This window comes from Callithrix jacchus, chromosome 8, assembly GCF_049354715.1.
Source record: "Callithrix jacchus isolate 240 chromosome 8, calJac240_pri, whole genome shotgun sequence".
NCBI classification, from domain to species: Eukaryota; Metazoa; Chordata; class Mammalia; order Primates; family Cebidae; genus Callithrix; species Callithrix jacchus.
The window spans coordinates 100,311,854-100,327,462 of record NC_133509.1 but is presented as its reverse complement, the minus strand read 5'-3'; the positions used below and the strand labels follow the sequence as shown (position 1 = coordinate 100,327,462).

The following is a 15,609-nucleotide window of genomic DNA, read 5'->3' as shown; positions in this document are numbered from 1 at the left end:
ATGGAGAAAAATCAGAGGTCAAGAGGGGACAAGTAGTTAACCCATGTTTATATATTTGGTGGCAGAACCGACACTAGTATTCAAGTCTCCTGATTCCAAGTTCAAAGCTTTTCTACTTTGTCCATTCATTCCAATTACTAAACAGGATTATACTAAATGAAAGGAGGTTAAAAAAAAAAAAAAAAAAGAAAGGAGGTATACACAAAAGACTACATACTGTATGATTCTGTTAATACTAAATTTCAAGAAATGGCAAAACTATGGAGACAAAAAGCAGATCAGTGAGTGGTTGTGTGGAGTTAGGGATAGGCACAGGTATTGAATGCAAATGGGCAAGAGTGAGCTTTTTGGAAGACGAAAGTTTTCTAAAACCGGATTGTGATCATTGTTGCACAACTGTATAAATCTACTAAAACCTGAACTGTTAATTTTGATACATAAATTATACCTTAATAATGCTATTTTTAAAATTACTAATAATTCAATATATAAGGAACTCAACAGCAAGAAAACAAATAATGCAATTAAAAGTGGACAAAAAACCTAAAAAGACATTTCTCAAAAGACGACATATAAATAGCCAACAGGTATATGAAAAAAATACTGATTAACCATCACAAAAAAGCAAACCAAACCACAATTCTGTATCACTTCACACCTGTTAGGATAGCTAGTCACATAAAGACAAAAGATAAGTAAGCATTGATGAGGATGTGGAGAAATGGGAATCTTATACACTGTTGATGGGAATAGAATAAATTGGGACAGCCAGTATGAGAAAACAGTGTAGATGTTCCTCAAAAATTTAAAAATAGAACTACCATATGCTCCAGCAATTCCACTTCGGGGTATACATCCAAAGGAAATGAAGTAAGTATGTCAAGGAGGTATCTGCACTCCAATGTTCATGAAAGCATTATTTACATAGCTAAGCTGTGGAGTCAACCTGTGTCCACTAATGGATAAATGGGTAAAGAAAATGTGTTATGTGTGCATGGGTGTGTGCATGCATACATAGACACACACACACACACACACACACACACGAATCATATTCAGCTTTAAAAAAGTAAGACAATCCTGATGGAGTTTAAAATACGCCATTCTGACATATTGACTATTTTGAGTTAAAGGCACTTGAAAACAGCAGGTGTAAAAGATCACTCTGACCTTCCTTCTATTTCTTAAAAGCAGATGAAATTCCCATGTGAAAGATGCCCTCCTTAAACTAAAGGGAAAGCAATATTTTTATCATCAAGGATGGTATATGGAGACCAAGAGAATTCTGTACAGACTTTGTTAAAATAATTTTTATCTTTTAAGCCTCCCCATATAATCCAGTTTATTTTTCAAGTTACTATCCTTTGTCCAATATAGTACATAAGTATTCAATTCTAACTGTATCTTTGGGTCTTTGTTTCCTTATGAGGGCTACTGTGCCATGTAAAACTCGTACTGAATACATTGGTGTGCTTTTCTCTTGACAATCTATCTTATGTTAATTCAATTATCAGGCCCAGCCAGAAAAAACAAAAAACCTTTAGAAAAGTAGAGGTAAAGTTTGCTTCCCCCCTACAATGTTATCTGCAAATAGCATGGATGAACTTGAAGGACATGATGCTAAGTAAAATAAGACTCGCAGAAAAAGACAAATACACGTACTACATGATTTTACTTATATATGGAATCTTAAAAAGGTAAACTCATAGAAGTAGAGAACAGAATGGTGGTTGTCAACGGCTGGGGTGAGGGGGAAATGGGGAGATGTTGGCCAAAGGGTTATGCAGGATGAGTAAGTTTTAGAAATCTAATGTATAGCATGGTGACTACAGTTAATAATATGTACTGTACACATTAAATCTCCTAAGAGAGTTTATTTTATTTTATTTTATTTTAGACGGAGTCTCACTCTGTTGCCCAGGCTGGAGTACAGTGGCGGCTCACTGCAACCTCCGCCTCCTGGGTGCAAGTGATTCTCCTGCCTCAGCCTCCTAAGGAGCTGGAATTACAGGAGCATGCCACCACACCCAGCTAATTTTTATATTTTTAGTTGAGGGGAGGTTTCGCCATATTGACCAGGCTGGTCTCGAACTCCTGACCTCAAGTGATCTGCCCGCCTTGGCCTCCCAAAGTGCTGGAATTAGAGGCCTGAGCTCCCACACCTGGCCAGAAAGTACATTTTAAATGTTCTCACCATATACACAAATAAAGGTAACTATGTGAAGTGACGGATGTGTTAATTAGCATGATAGTGGTAAACATTTCACAATCTATACGTATACCAAAACATCAAGTTGTACACCTTAAATACATACAATTTTTATTTGCCAATTATACCTAAATAAAACCAGGGGGTAGGCAGGAGAACACTTCATGTTCAAAAAACAAAAGGAACTCAGATTTTTTTTTTTTAGCTTTAAACTCTTAGTGCTCTCAGGGCTTAAAACTACAGTTGACCCTTGAACAACACAGGTTTGAATTTTGAGGGTCTATTCATATGCTAATTTATTTCAATAAATATGTTGAAAAATTAGGGGGAGGTTTGTGACACTTTGAAGAAATTCACAGACAAACCATATAACCTAGAAATATCAAAAAAGTAGGCCAGGGGCAGTGGCTCACACCTGTAATCCCAGCACTTTGAGAGGTTGAAGCAGGAGGATCATTTGAGCTCAGGAGTTCAAAACCAGCCTAGGCAAGGGCAACATGGCAAAACCCTGTCTCTACAAAAAAAATACAAAAATGAGCCAGGCATGGTGGCATGCACCTGCAGTCCCAGCTACTCAGAAGGCTGAAATGGGAGAACCACTTGAGCCAGGAGGCAGAGGATGCAATGAGCTATGATTAAATCACTGTATTCCAGCCAGAGTTTCAGAGTGAGACCCTGAGTCAAAAAAAGAAAAAGACAGGAGGCTGAGGTAGGAGAATTGCTTGAACCCCAGAGGTGGAGGTTGCAGTGAACAGAGATGGTGCCACTGCACTCCAACCTACTGTGTCAAAAAAAAAAAAAAAAAAAGATAAAGAGGTATATCATGAGTGCTTAAAATATATGTAGATACTAGCATATTTTATCATTTACTACAACAAAACATATACAAATCTATTATAAAAAGTTAAAATTCATCACAACTTACACCACACACTTGGCCATACATGGTACCATTTGAAACAAAGAAAACCTGTCTCAAAAAAGAAAAGATGAGGTATTAAATCATAACTACATAAAATTAACTACACTCTATACTACTGAAATAATTTTGTAGCTACCTCCTGTTAATGAGGTGAGCTCAAGTGGGAGTATCTGCTTAAAGTACCATGTGACATTAATCATCTCAAAGCAAGCAGTTCATCTCTCTAATAAATTGTCTATTCCAGTAAAAAGTGATCTCTCCCAGTTTCATCATGTTTAGTACGATACTATAGACCTCGAATGACACCTAAGTGCCACTAGAGATGCTGGAAGTGCTCCCAAGCAGCAGAGAAAAATCATGGCATTACAAGAAAGAGTTGAATTGCTTGATATGTAATGCAGATTGAGGTCTGCAGCCGCAGTTGCCCGCCACTTCAAGATAAATGAATCCTGCATAAGGGCCATTGTAAAAAAAAGAATTCATGAAGCCACTGCTGAAGGTCTCCAGCAGATGCAAAAATTGTGCATGTTTTGTGAAATACTTTTTTATCTCATATTGGGGTACTTTTATAGCGGTACTGGATTGCTACAATGAAAGGCATCCCTATAAACTGTAATAATATTCAAGAAAAAGCAAAGTCATTATACAATAACTTAAAGCAAAAGGAAGGTGAAGGATCTAGAACATAATGCCAGCCAAGGATGGCTTGATAATTTTAGAAAGAGGTTTGGCTTTAAAAATATCACAGTAACAGGAGAAGCAGCTTCTGACAACCAAGAGGCAGCAGACAACTTTCCAGATGCCATTAAGAAAACCATTGGCATTTCTCCCCAGGCCAAATGTGGGTGAAGGGGAGAAGGAAAGAAAAGCACACTGCCATGTGTGCTCCTACGCAACTGTCTTGCATGCTCTGCTCATGTACCCCAAAACCTAAAATCCAATAAAAAATTAAAAAAAAAAAAAAAGAAAACCATTGAGGAGGCCAGGCCCACTGGTTCATTCCTGTATTCCCAGCACTTTGGGAGGATGAGGCAGGAGGATCCTGAGGCCAGGAGTTCAAGACCAGCCTGGGCAATACAGAAAGACCCCACCTCTACAAAAAAATTTTTTTTAATTTGCTGGGGGGAAGGTATAATGGCTCACACCTGTAATCCCAGCACTGTGGGAGGCCCAGGTGGGAGGATCACTTGAGGCTAGGAATTTAAGACCAAACTGGGCAACGCCGTCAGACCCTGTCTCTACAAAAAAATAAAAAATATTTAAAAATTAGCCAGGCATAGTGGTGCAACCTGCATCCCAGCTATTCAGGAGGTTGAAAAGGAGGAGGACTGCTTGAGTCCAGGAGTTTGACGCTGCAGTGAGCTATGATCATGTCATTTGTACATCAGCCTGGGCAATAGAGCAAGACCCCATCTCTTTAAAAAAAAAGAAATATGGAGAAAGAATATCTGCCTAAGAACAAATAAAACAAAACAACAACAACAAAAAGAATATCTGCCTAAACAAGTTTTTAACAGACAAACGTGCCCTATTCTGGAAAACAATTCCGTAAAAAACCTTCATTAGTATGGAAGAGAAGAAGCACCAGGATTAAGGCAGGAAGGGATGGGCTAACTCCACTGTTTTGTAAAAATGCAGTAAGGTTCATGATCAGGACTGCCCTTATCTATAAAGCTACAAACCCCCAAGCCTTGAAGGGAAAAGATAACTACCCACTGCCACTCTTTTCGTGGTACAACAAAAAGGCCTGGACAATAAGAACCCTTTTTTTTTCTGGATTGGTTCTGTTGATGCTTTATCCCTGAAGTCAGTTATTTTACTACTGAACAATACCCCTGGCCACCCAGCACCCCATGAGTTCAAAACCAAAGGTGCTGAAGTAGCCTAATTGCCCCCAAACACAATGTCTGTAATTCAGCTTCTAAATCAGGGGGTCATAAGGACCTTTAAGGCTGATTGGACACAGTAAACGACAGAAAGTACTGTCACTCTATAAAAGAGAATGCCAATAAAGAGACCATCAGGAAAGTCTGGAAGGATTACACCACTGAAGAAGCCACCGTTGTTATGGAAAAAGTCATGAAAGCCATCAAGCCTGAAACAAGAAATTCCTGCTGCATAAAACCATGTCTAGACATTATACATGGCTTCACAGGATTTGCCATAGGTCCAATCTAAGAAATCCTGAAAAAGACTGTGAATATGGCAAAAAAAAAAAAAAAAAAGTATGAGTTAAAGGGTTTCAAGATATGAATATTGGAAAAATTTAAGAAACAGACACCACACAAGGGGAATTCTAAAAATATGATTCAATGAGTGATTCCAATCCAGTACCAGACGATAAAAAACATGTAGAAGGAATGCCAAAAACAAAATGACATCAGACAATCTAGCAGAAGGGTTCTGATTATTCAAGACTGCTTTTGACTCCTTCAGTGACATGGACTCTTCTCTGATATGGTCACTGAAACTAAAGCAAACAGTGGAAGAAGGATTGGTACCATATCGAAACATTTTTAGAGAAATGAAAAAGCAAAAAAGACAGAAATATGATCTATTGCCATAAAGTTATACCATGTGTGCCTGCCTCTCCTGCCTCCCCTTCCTCCTTTCGCCTCTACCATGCTGAGACCAATAAGACTAATTCCTTCGTTCTTCCTCCTCCTCAGCCTACTCAATGTGGAGACAATGAGGATAAAGACCTTTGTGATGATCCACTTCCACTTAATGAACAGTAATATAGTCTCTCTTCCTTATGATTTTCTTAATGACATTTTCTTTTCTCTAGCTTACTTTAAAAACACAGTATTTAATACATATAAGGTGTAATGTGTTAGTCGACTATGTCACCGGTAAGGCTGGAAGTCAGGTCTATCAGTAATTAAGTTTCTGAAGAATTAAAAGCTACATGTGAATTTTCAACTTGATGGGGGTCTTAGCCCCAGACCCCGTGCTGTTCAAGGGTGATGAATGCTGAAAAGTGTCACTAAAATATGAAGAAACCAACTTTTCTCTAAACGTTAGATGCACTTCCCTTCATAATTTCCAAAAGTTGGGTACCTTATTTTCCAACCTTGCATTTACAAATGGAAACAGCAAATGACAGGTACTATACAAATATACATGTATAAATGAACACATGATCCTATTAGAACACTTTAGTTACTATCATTATTTTCTTTTAGGTACTTCTGTACTACTCTAAGTAAGCCTCTGTAAACAGTCATATAGAGAATGTGTTCTGGCCAAGTTTGGTGGTTCACACCTGTAATCCCAGCATTTTGGGAGGCCAAGACAGGAGGATCACTTAAGCCTAGGAGTTCGACACCAGCCTGGGGAAGAGCGAGATCCCATCTCTTAAATAAAAAATTAAAAAAGGATATATTCTTTTCTTTATTGTCTATTCTGACAAAAATTTCTCCAAAATAGACTTCTTTAGTGATTTCATTTTCATTATATCTTTATGCCATTATAACCCAAATGCTTATTTTATTATTATTAAGAGGAACTATTTCTAATTTCACATTACCAGGTTTCTTTAGTTCATTATTTGGTACATCCTCAGTAAGTATACATCTTTTCAGCTTACTCAGCGTTCAGAACATAGTATCATTTGTTTGCTTACAAATTAAAAGTAACATTATATCTCTAGTTCTGTGCACACTTGACAACCTATGAGAGGTATGAAGCAGATACTTCTAATATTTTGAACCTTAAAAATAAACAAAGTTTTAGTTAATAGAGGGCTAGATGTCTGTAATTATGTCTGGAAGCAATAAGGATTATCAGTAAACCTATATATCTCATGCTGTTGAGGCGGTCAGTTTACCAAGAGGCCAGGCGCAGTGGCTCAAGCCTGTAATCCCAGCACTTTGGGAGGCCAAGGCGGGTGGATCACAAGGTGAAGAGATCGAGACCATCCTGGTCAACATGGTGAAACCCCGTCTCTACTAAAAATACAAAAAATTAGCTGGGCATGGTGGTGCGTGCCTATAATCCCAGCTACTCAGGAGGCTGAGGCAGGAGAATTGCCTGAACCCAGGAGGCGGAGGTTGCGGTGAGCTGAGATCGCGCCATTGCACTCCAGCCTGGGTAACAAGAGCGAAACTCCGTCTCAAAAAAAAAAAAAAAGAGTGCAAAAGTAACCCTTACATTGACAAATATGGCATAATCCCATAGGTCCTATTTGCTCTTCTTCTATTAAAAAGAAAATGTGCAGTCTCATATAAAGTTTATATGGGTTTTATGTTCAGACTATTGCAGAGATTAAGAAAAACCTTTACCTAGTGGGTGGTAAGGTTAACTTTATTGGTTTGATTTCCCATTTTTCCAAATGGAAGACTGTTGGATGATGGATGGTGGCTGGGGAAGGAAATAATGGCAGAAGATGAGAATGTTGAAAGAAAAGTTGGAACTTGAAACTAATCAATTTTTAAAAATCTTATGACCAAGCATGGTGGCTCACACCCACGGGAGGCCAAGCTGGGATGATCACTTGAGGCTAGGAGTTCAAGACCAGACTGGACAACATGGCGAGACCCTGTCTCTTTTAAACTTAAAAAATAAAAATATATTTTTAATAAAAGAGTTGGGTATAGTGACTCACGCCTGTAATCCCAGCATTTGGGGAGGCCAAGGAGTGAGGATCACTTGAGCCCAAGAGTTCAAGACAAGCCTGGGCAACCTAGCAAGGTCTTATCTCTACAAATAATAAAAAATAATTAGCCAGGTATGGTGGCATGCACCGGTATTCCCAGCTACCCCAGAGGATAAGGCGGGAGAAAGGCTTTAACCAGGGAGGTGATGACTGCAGTGATCTGTGACCATCCCACTATACTCTAGCCTGGGCAACATAGTGAGACAACTCCCCACCCCGATCTCAAAGAAAATAAAATCTTAAATCTACACACATCCCCATATAATATTCTTCTGTTGGGAATTTTTTTAAGGTTTTTTAAAAATCACTTGTAAACATCTTTTACTTTTAGTATCTTTAATTGTCTTATTATAACAAGCTACAATGTAAAAACAACTCAAACTCCAACAAAGAAACTCTATACTATATGATAGTGAAATATAAGCCAGAGAATCAATAAGAGGATGCTACACTACTGTTGAAGACCAGAAGTTATTATCTCCTTTGAAAAGGATCAACAGAAGCAGTATTGATGCAGGATACAAAAGTACTATAATAAAGCTGGATGTGGTAACACATGCCTATAGTCCCAGTGACTCAAGAGGCTGAGGCAGGAGGATCACTTGAGCCCAGGAGTTGAAGGGCAACCTAGAAAAAACAGCAAGATCCCAAGATCCCAACTCTTTTGGAAAAAAAAAAGTACCATAATAGTAATACTTTTTGTTTCAGAGTTATTTAAAATCTTAGTTATATGTTTAATAAAGTAATTTATTCAAGTTTTTAAAATATTTACTCTTATGATTATAAAACTTTCTTTTACATTTATCAATGTGCTATAATATGAAATGGATGTATCCGCCGTTTAACCGAATCAAGAAATTCATTAAATGCAGTTTATCATAAATCAAAAATAACCATTAACAAAATGAAGAATCTGTTTAATTTATCAGCATTGAGATTCTATTTACATAATGAAGAGCTATGGGTAACAAACAGCCCAAACACTATTCGCAGAAAACTCAATATTCCAATGATTTTAATATATATATAATTATAAATTTCTAGGCTTGGATTTACAGAGTATGTAAATGGTCAGAAGTAAATTAACATACCTAATTTATTACAGTTCAGAAATCTAAATGAAATGCCACAGGCCACAAAACAACTGCTTCATATTCAAAGGCACAAGTTCAATTTGGTAGATCAGCTGGACTCACTGCATTATATTGCAGGAGATAAGGGTTAAGTGACCTTGGGATCCTGTTCTGCAGACGGCTAAAGGGTCCATTTTTTTATTGGAGTTATCTCTACTTAAAAAAAAAAATTAGATCTACTTTTGATAAACACTTAGCTTATCACACAATTAATACCTTTCCCCATATAAGATTCTACTTGAGGCTTTGTTTTTGAAATTTTAGGATTATAGCTATTATAAAAACAAAATTTAAGAATACACAACATACACAACAGGTTAAGAATACATGCCTTCTCTTCTGATGAATAGAACAAAAAGGTTAAAAAGTTTGGGGATACATTTTAGAGATTGTTAAATGAGAAATCCAATAAATCTTTAAGCATTTAGCTTTCCATTATTGCAGCTCATGAAAAGATTGTTTAAACTAATTCGTAATACACAATATATTCACTCCACAAATAATTATGTACATATATAGCCCACATCAATTTCCTTATCCTTTTAATTAAAAATTTGTTTCTCCTACTCATAAAAATCTGGTTTTAGGTGTTTTAAAAGTTCAAACAGCTATCAAGCTATACTTTGCTTTGGCACTAGCTCCCCCTCCAGACCAATGTACTAATATAACTGCATTTAAAAAAATAATAAGTAACAAGTTTTTCCAATCCACTAGCAAATTTTAAGATTCACCACTTTTAAGGACACTCCAATTTCATAAAAATAACTCGTAAGAATTTGCAACAAAACAATTTAGAATGTAATCAGAATTACTGTTTTTTTCAATTCTATACATCTTAAATAAAACTGATTTGTAGGAAAACAACTTCAGGTGACTTTTTAAATTCAAAATAACCTCAAAATAAAGCCTATATAATGCCATATCTTATGGAAATTATTTTGAATCACTATCCTATTACACAAGTACCCTTCAAGTTAACTCACAATTTGACCAAAGATACGTTTTTGCATCTATTTCTGCAATCCATGCAAGTTTAATTCCAGCTGTTCATCTATGGAATTCAAATAGAATTCTCAATTTATAAAGCAGCAAAAAGAAAATCTATGTCTTGGAACTACCCTTGTATGTGTCTTATTCATCTCTAACTCCCTGCATTTTTTACACACGAAACCTGTAAAATGACTATTACAAACGCTTAAATTCCCACCTTCTCACTACTACTGTAGTATTTACAAATCAAGTAATTAAGAGTTTCTACACACATAGCAGATTTCACAAGGATAACAATGCATAGGGTCTTATTATTTGGCACAGGGTTTTTGGATGTTTTTACAGTTATTTTAAAGAGTGGAGACTATAACTCGCTCCATTATTTCTTACATATCTGATATACTGTAGTGCTTAAATAATTTCTTGCCTAAAATACTTTCTATATTATGTACCTCTTTAAAGAATTAGTTGTTAGACATGGAATGTAAAATTAATCAAGAAAATAAATATGCCGCTAACTCCAGGAATAACAAGAAAAAAAAAGTTAGGTCAGTTACTTGAGATGCGTTTAACTCTAAACTGACACAAAACTTGTGTTGCATTTGTTCCGCAAAACCTTGAAATTTGGTGTTATCTACTGGAGAATTCTGGCTTTTCTGGGTCCACCTTCTGGAGTGGGTTTAAATAAACTGTAAATAATTCAAACATAGGAAAAAAACCACCACCTCTCCGTGCCTTTATCCAAGGCCTCAAAAATATAGGGCAAAATGCTAAAAGCTTATCAGGGACAAACCCTAAACATGATACTGCCACTTAAGAAAGACACTGCGTCTCTGAAGGCTGCAATCCCCACTGTGAAGAAAGAACAGGTGCTGCACCCGACAACCCACTCACTCCTACAGGACAAACCTCCTAGAACTAATAAATATGGACTCATTTAACCTTCCCAAGTAAGTTTAGATACTCAAAAGCCGCCAGCTCGTCATTTGCACACCAAAAGGGAGTACAGCTGCACAAGACCCTTTAACTGCCCTTCATCGGTCCCTCGCGGATCTTTCTGCGGGTCCACTCCCTGCTTTCTAGCCCGAGCAGCACTCACAGAGAGCCCAAAACACACCGGCATCTTCCTCCCCACAGACCGCGACTCCAGGGACCGAGCTGCTGGCGAAGGGAAGGTAGGCGTGGAGGGGAGAGGACGGACACCTCCCACCCCCGCTCCCATCCCTTTTCCTCCCCCTAGGCTTCGGCCCCTGCCCTAGGCAAGGATGCGCGACGCCGAGGGCAGCGGCGGCGCTGCTCTCCGCGTCCCGGCTGGACAGCCGGGCCCCTCACCCTCTGCCCGCGCCCCCGGGTCTGCGCCAAGGCATCCGCCAGGGCGTCCCGGTGGCTCCCTCCCCACTTTTCCGAGAGCCACTGGTTAACCGGCAGCAGTTGCAGCAACAGGCCCGGGGGTGGTCCGGGGAAACGAGCAGGGACAGCCGCCGAGCCTCCTCAGATCCCGCGCGCTACCCAGCCCAAGACCCCGAGGCGCGCGGGGCCCGGCTCCCAGAACGCCCTTACCCGAAGCTGGAGCACAGGCGGTCTCCGCCGTCCCCGGTCGCAGCCGCCAAAGCCACAGCCCTCAGCCGTAGCTGCCCCACGGTGGCGGAGTGGAAAGGGTGGCTGGGAGGATGCTACTCCCGACTAAACCGAGAGGAAGAAACGGAAACAGGAACCGCCGCCGCCGCTTAACGGAGCCTTCGGCGCCACTGACTGAGGCAGAGCGCGAGGCGGCGCGAGCAGGGCAGTCGCTGACAGCGCGAGACCGAGCGCGAGCCGGGTCCAGGGCGCGCGACCCCGAGCAGCGCCGGCCCCATTCCGCGGGGAGAGAAAGGGACGGGTCGTCTGGGGCCGGGGGAGGGGGCCTGGAGCGGAGGTAACCGGCACCTCGGGTCGGCAGGAGATAACGCGCGCACGCGCCGGAGCCGCTCTGACAACGAGCGCAGGCGGGGAAGCCTTGGCCAGCACCGGCGTGCGCGCGCGAATGGGGGCGCGCGCCCCTCGGCGTTCCTGGCTTCTGGGAGACGGCGCGCATGCGCCGGCCGCTGCCACCTACGGCGACCCTGGCATGTGCCAGGGCTTCTCCCCGCCCCCTTCCTCGCTGCGCCCGTGTAGAGCGTAGCTGCAGCATCCACCGCCTAGCAGAGCCGCGGGCCACAGCGGGACGGCAGAGTTCCAGCAGGTCAGCGGCTGCGCACGCGGGCGCCGGCTCGCACACGGCGTAGGCCGCCCTCTACCGCCTGAAGGCCGGAGGCTAAGTGGGGCGCCAGCGGATCCAGGATCCCTGGGGGAGAGCCGCCTTCAGAGAATGCCGTGCTCCCTACAGCGCCAGGGACTGACCGGCCTGTGCCAGCTTAGTCGGCGGCCCTAGGAGGCACCCGCACTAGGGCTTTTGAAGCTGGCTCCTTGCTACTTTTCGGGGTGGACGCTGCTGCTGCTCAGCCCCTGCAGCCCGCGTTTGGCCGCTCGGCTACAGCTTCCAGCTCGATCCTACAATGACATATGTCCCCCCAGGCGATTCAGCGAAGCCCTACTTTATCTTGTGAGAGCTGTGTTTCCACATTCGCTCGAAAAGAAAGACCGCCCACGAGGGCCTGAGTTCGATGCCCGGCCTCTCCCGACCCGCGGCTGCGACAGCCCCTCTGAGGCGGAAGTTTATTTAGTATGGCAAAGAGAACAGCACGGGGTGAGGGGAGAGGCTTTGCCCTAAGATGGGTCCTACCCGCTCGGACTCGGAAAATTCCCGGCGCCCGCGATGCAGAGCAGTGGGCCGAAGGGCTGCTCAGGCAGCCCAGACCGACAGTTGAGCGGGAGGACCGGAGCGCGCCGCCCCGACACACAAAAGTAGTCGCGGGCCGAGGGGGTGCCGCCAGGGCCAATCAGAGTAGCGCGCCGCGTGAGTGGAGTGCGAGCCGGCCAATCAGAGGGCCGGAAGATGAGCTTCCCGTTCCAAACTCTTCCCTTGCAGCTCTGGGACCCAGATCCCAAGCCTGGAGCGAAGTACGGTTGTAAGCGAAATGGTGCCCTGAAGACAAGAATCATTTCTCTAGGCTTGGGCATTTTAAAGCACACACCGGGGATACTTATCCCAAAGCAAGTAGCGGCGGCCTTTTAGATGTTACATATTAAAAGATCACAGAAAAGAGATTTAAGAGGCAGTGGCCTGTCAAGACTGCAATCTGCCTAATATTCATAAATTCACATATTTATTGAGACCTTCTTATGTACCAGAAACTCTATTATAGATACACAAATAAGGTACTGCTGATTTAAAACAAGAAAATCCCTTGTCCTCAAGCAGCTCAGCTTCCGAGGGAGGCTTTGCTAGACCTTTTGACTCGTATTTATTGTCAGCTCTTTAAACAAAAAGCACTCTATGATGTGCTGTACTTTGCAGTCGTTTTTATGATTGTTATCTCCTTGTGAGAAAAGAAAATTGAAAATGGAGTGACTTATCCAAGATCACACAAAAGATATGCTGGCAGAGCCAGAATTATGTTCTAGTTCAGTTTGTGTGTCAGCATTCAATACAGTCATTGAATAACAATTTGTAAACGCATGGATGCTCTCTTCCAGGAGATTTCTGAACTAAGTGTACAAGCAGAACAAAATTCTGGTATAAAAATGACACACTTTGGTTATTGGAAATTTACACAAATTTTAGGCTTATGTGGGATTAAAGGTCAAATCTTATCAGTCATTCGCTAGATAATTTTTAGAAGTAAGAGGTGGGGTGGATATTTACTTTTCAGTTTAAACACAGCATTTTTTAAATATTTTAACAATCAAGTGTAACCTTTTTTTTTTTTTTTTTTTTTTTTTTTTGAGACGGAGTTTCGCTCTTGTTACCCAGGCTGGAGTGCAATGGCGCGATCTCGGCTCACCGCAATCTCCACCTCCTGGGTTCAGGCAATTCTCCTTCCTCAGCCTCCCGAGCAGCTGGGATTACAGGCACGCACCACCGTGCCCAGCTAATTTTTTGTAATTTTAGTAGAGACGGGGTTTCACCATGTTGACCAAGATGGTCTCGATCTGTTGACCTTGTGATCCACCCGCCTCGGCCTCCCAAAGTGCTGGGATTACAGGCTTGAGCCACCGCGCCCGGCCCTAACCTTTTTTTGTTTTAAGATAGAATAAGCGGGAAGGATCACTTGAGCCCAGGAGTTCCAGCCTACAGTGCCACATGATGGTACCTGTGAATAGCCACTGCACTCCAGCCTGGGCAACATAGCAAGACCCCCATCTCTAAAATAAAAAATTAAATTTAAAAAAAGAAAGAAAATAGCTATTTCTAGTTGGTTAACAGTCATGATAGCTTACACTGTATAATACTTTGAGATATCTAAGTTCAAAGCTTTACATTTGCCTCAAAATTCTATTTTTGTCTGGCCTTACATTTTTGCTTCCAAAATCCTAGGAATTAAAGCACTTATTTTCCCTACTTCCTTCCAATTAAAAAAAAAAAGAATGTTTCCTAGGAATTTTTTGCCTAGGATTTGGAACATTTATATAGAACAGTATAATGTACATTAAAATAACAAATAACTTTGGTATCTCTTGAATACACTCAGAAACTAATTTTTGAACGATTTTGAAGTCTGCTTTGTTGAATCAATGTCCTTCTCCACTGTGATGGAGCATTATTATCAAAACCCTTTCCAAGGGAGGCTCAAGATTTAGCTGCCATCCCAAAACTGGAGGTCTCTGTCAAACAACTGATATTTGAGAACAAGTCTTTACACATTAAATTCCAAGCCAATCATGAATTTCCAGGAAATTTGCTTATAAAAGGGATGCTTACTCGCCTCTTCTCAATGTGAACAACAGTTCCAGTTTTTAAGAAATATATTTATTTTACTCTCTGAAAAGGAAAATTCCTAGAACTCAGTCTTTCTCTTGCCAGGTTAAATTCTGAGAGAGAAGAAATTCCCAAAAGTTCTAAACATCACTGGCCACCAGAAAATATCTGTGTCAAAAGCGTTTTTCCACAAGCTACAACCTACCACCCTGTTCCTGGGCTCTCTCGTTCTCTTCTCCCAACTGCTTGCCTCTGCTGCTCATCACTCCCAGTTTGTGATAAAGTAAGTATAAGTACTCCACTTTTATTCCACCTCTCCCTCACCAAACTAGGTTTGGGTCCATCTTTGCTTATCCCAAGAGTTAAAGACAAGTTCTGCTCAACAAAAGATTAGGCAAAACAATCTTTATGATCTGTTATACTGTGTCAATGCATTGTTTTCTTTTACATAGCCTCAGTTAGATTCTTAACCATCAGCCAGAGCTATGGGGACTTGGGTGTGAGGCAAGAAGGAGTCAACTCTTAGACAATGGAAAAGATCAAAATGAAAGTTAAAGTGAGTACATGAGTGGCCATTTTATTGAGAGATTAGCTAGATCAAAGTTAATGAACTTGAATGCTATCGCATTTCCTAAGTTGTGAACATTCATGTAGAAACTAGTTTGAAATTTACTACCATTTTATTATGACTGTAATAAAAATAATAGCCAAAGTGTAATATTGCTGAGCACCAGGCCCCATGCAAAACTCTTTACCTACACCATTTAATTTTCAAATAAACCTTTGAGATGGATCCTATTTTTATAGTAGGGAGATCTGTGAAGTTCCAGCAAGGGGTTGAGGCACTCAGAAGGCTTAGCA

The 15,609-nt window shown here is 41.2% G+C and overlaps 2 protein-coding genes across 61 annotated transcripts in view; one reads left to right on the top strand and one right to left on the bottom strand.

The window, feature by feature from the left end:
* The window catches only part of FUT8 (fucosyltransferase 8), a 351,449-nt gene extending 338,656 nt beyond the window's left edge, over positions 1–12,793 (bottom strand). For 43 of the 50 annotated variants that reach the window (XM_078335129.1, XM_078335160.1, XM_078335128.1 and 40 more), the window contains exon 1: positions 11,472–11,882. The gene's annotated coding sequence lies outside the window, so the exon portion shown is untranslated. Of the gene's footprint in view, positions 1–11,471; positions 11,883–12,672 lie in introns of those variants that run through there. The other 7 variants (XM_078335143.1, XM_078335144.1, XM_078335148.1 and 4 more) reach the window with 1 other exon arrangement.
* Positions 10,973–15,609, top strand: part of LOC118144963 (uncharacterized) — a 59,881-nt gene continuing 55,244 nt past the window's right edge. For 8 of the 11 annotated variants that reach the window (XR_013521266.1, XR_013521265.1, XR_013521264.1 and 5 more), the window contains exons 1-2: positions 11,169–12,132; positions 14,854–15,031. Coding sequence is in view for 2 of the 11 variants with exons in the window: in XM_078335174.1 (XP_078191300.1) it covers positions 11,984–12,132; positions 14,854–15,031 (327 nt within the window). In the remaining 9 variants the exon portion in view is untranslated. Of the gene's footprint in view, positions 11,087–11,168; positions 13,209–14,853; positions 15,032–15,609 lie in introns of those variants that run through there. The other 3 variants (XR_013521269.1, XR_013521267.1, XR_013521268.1) reach the window with 3 other exon arrangements.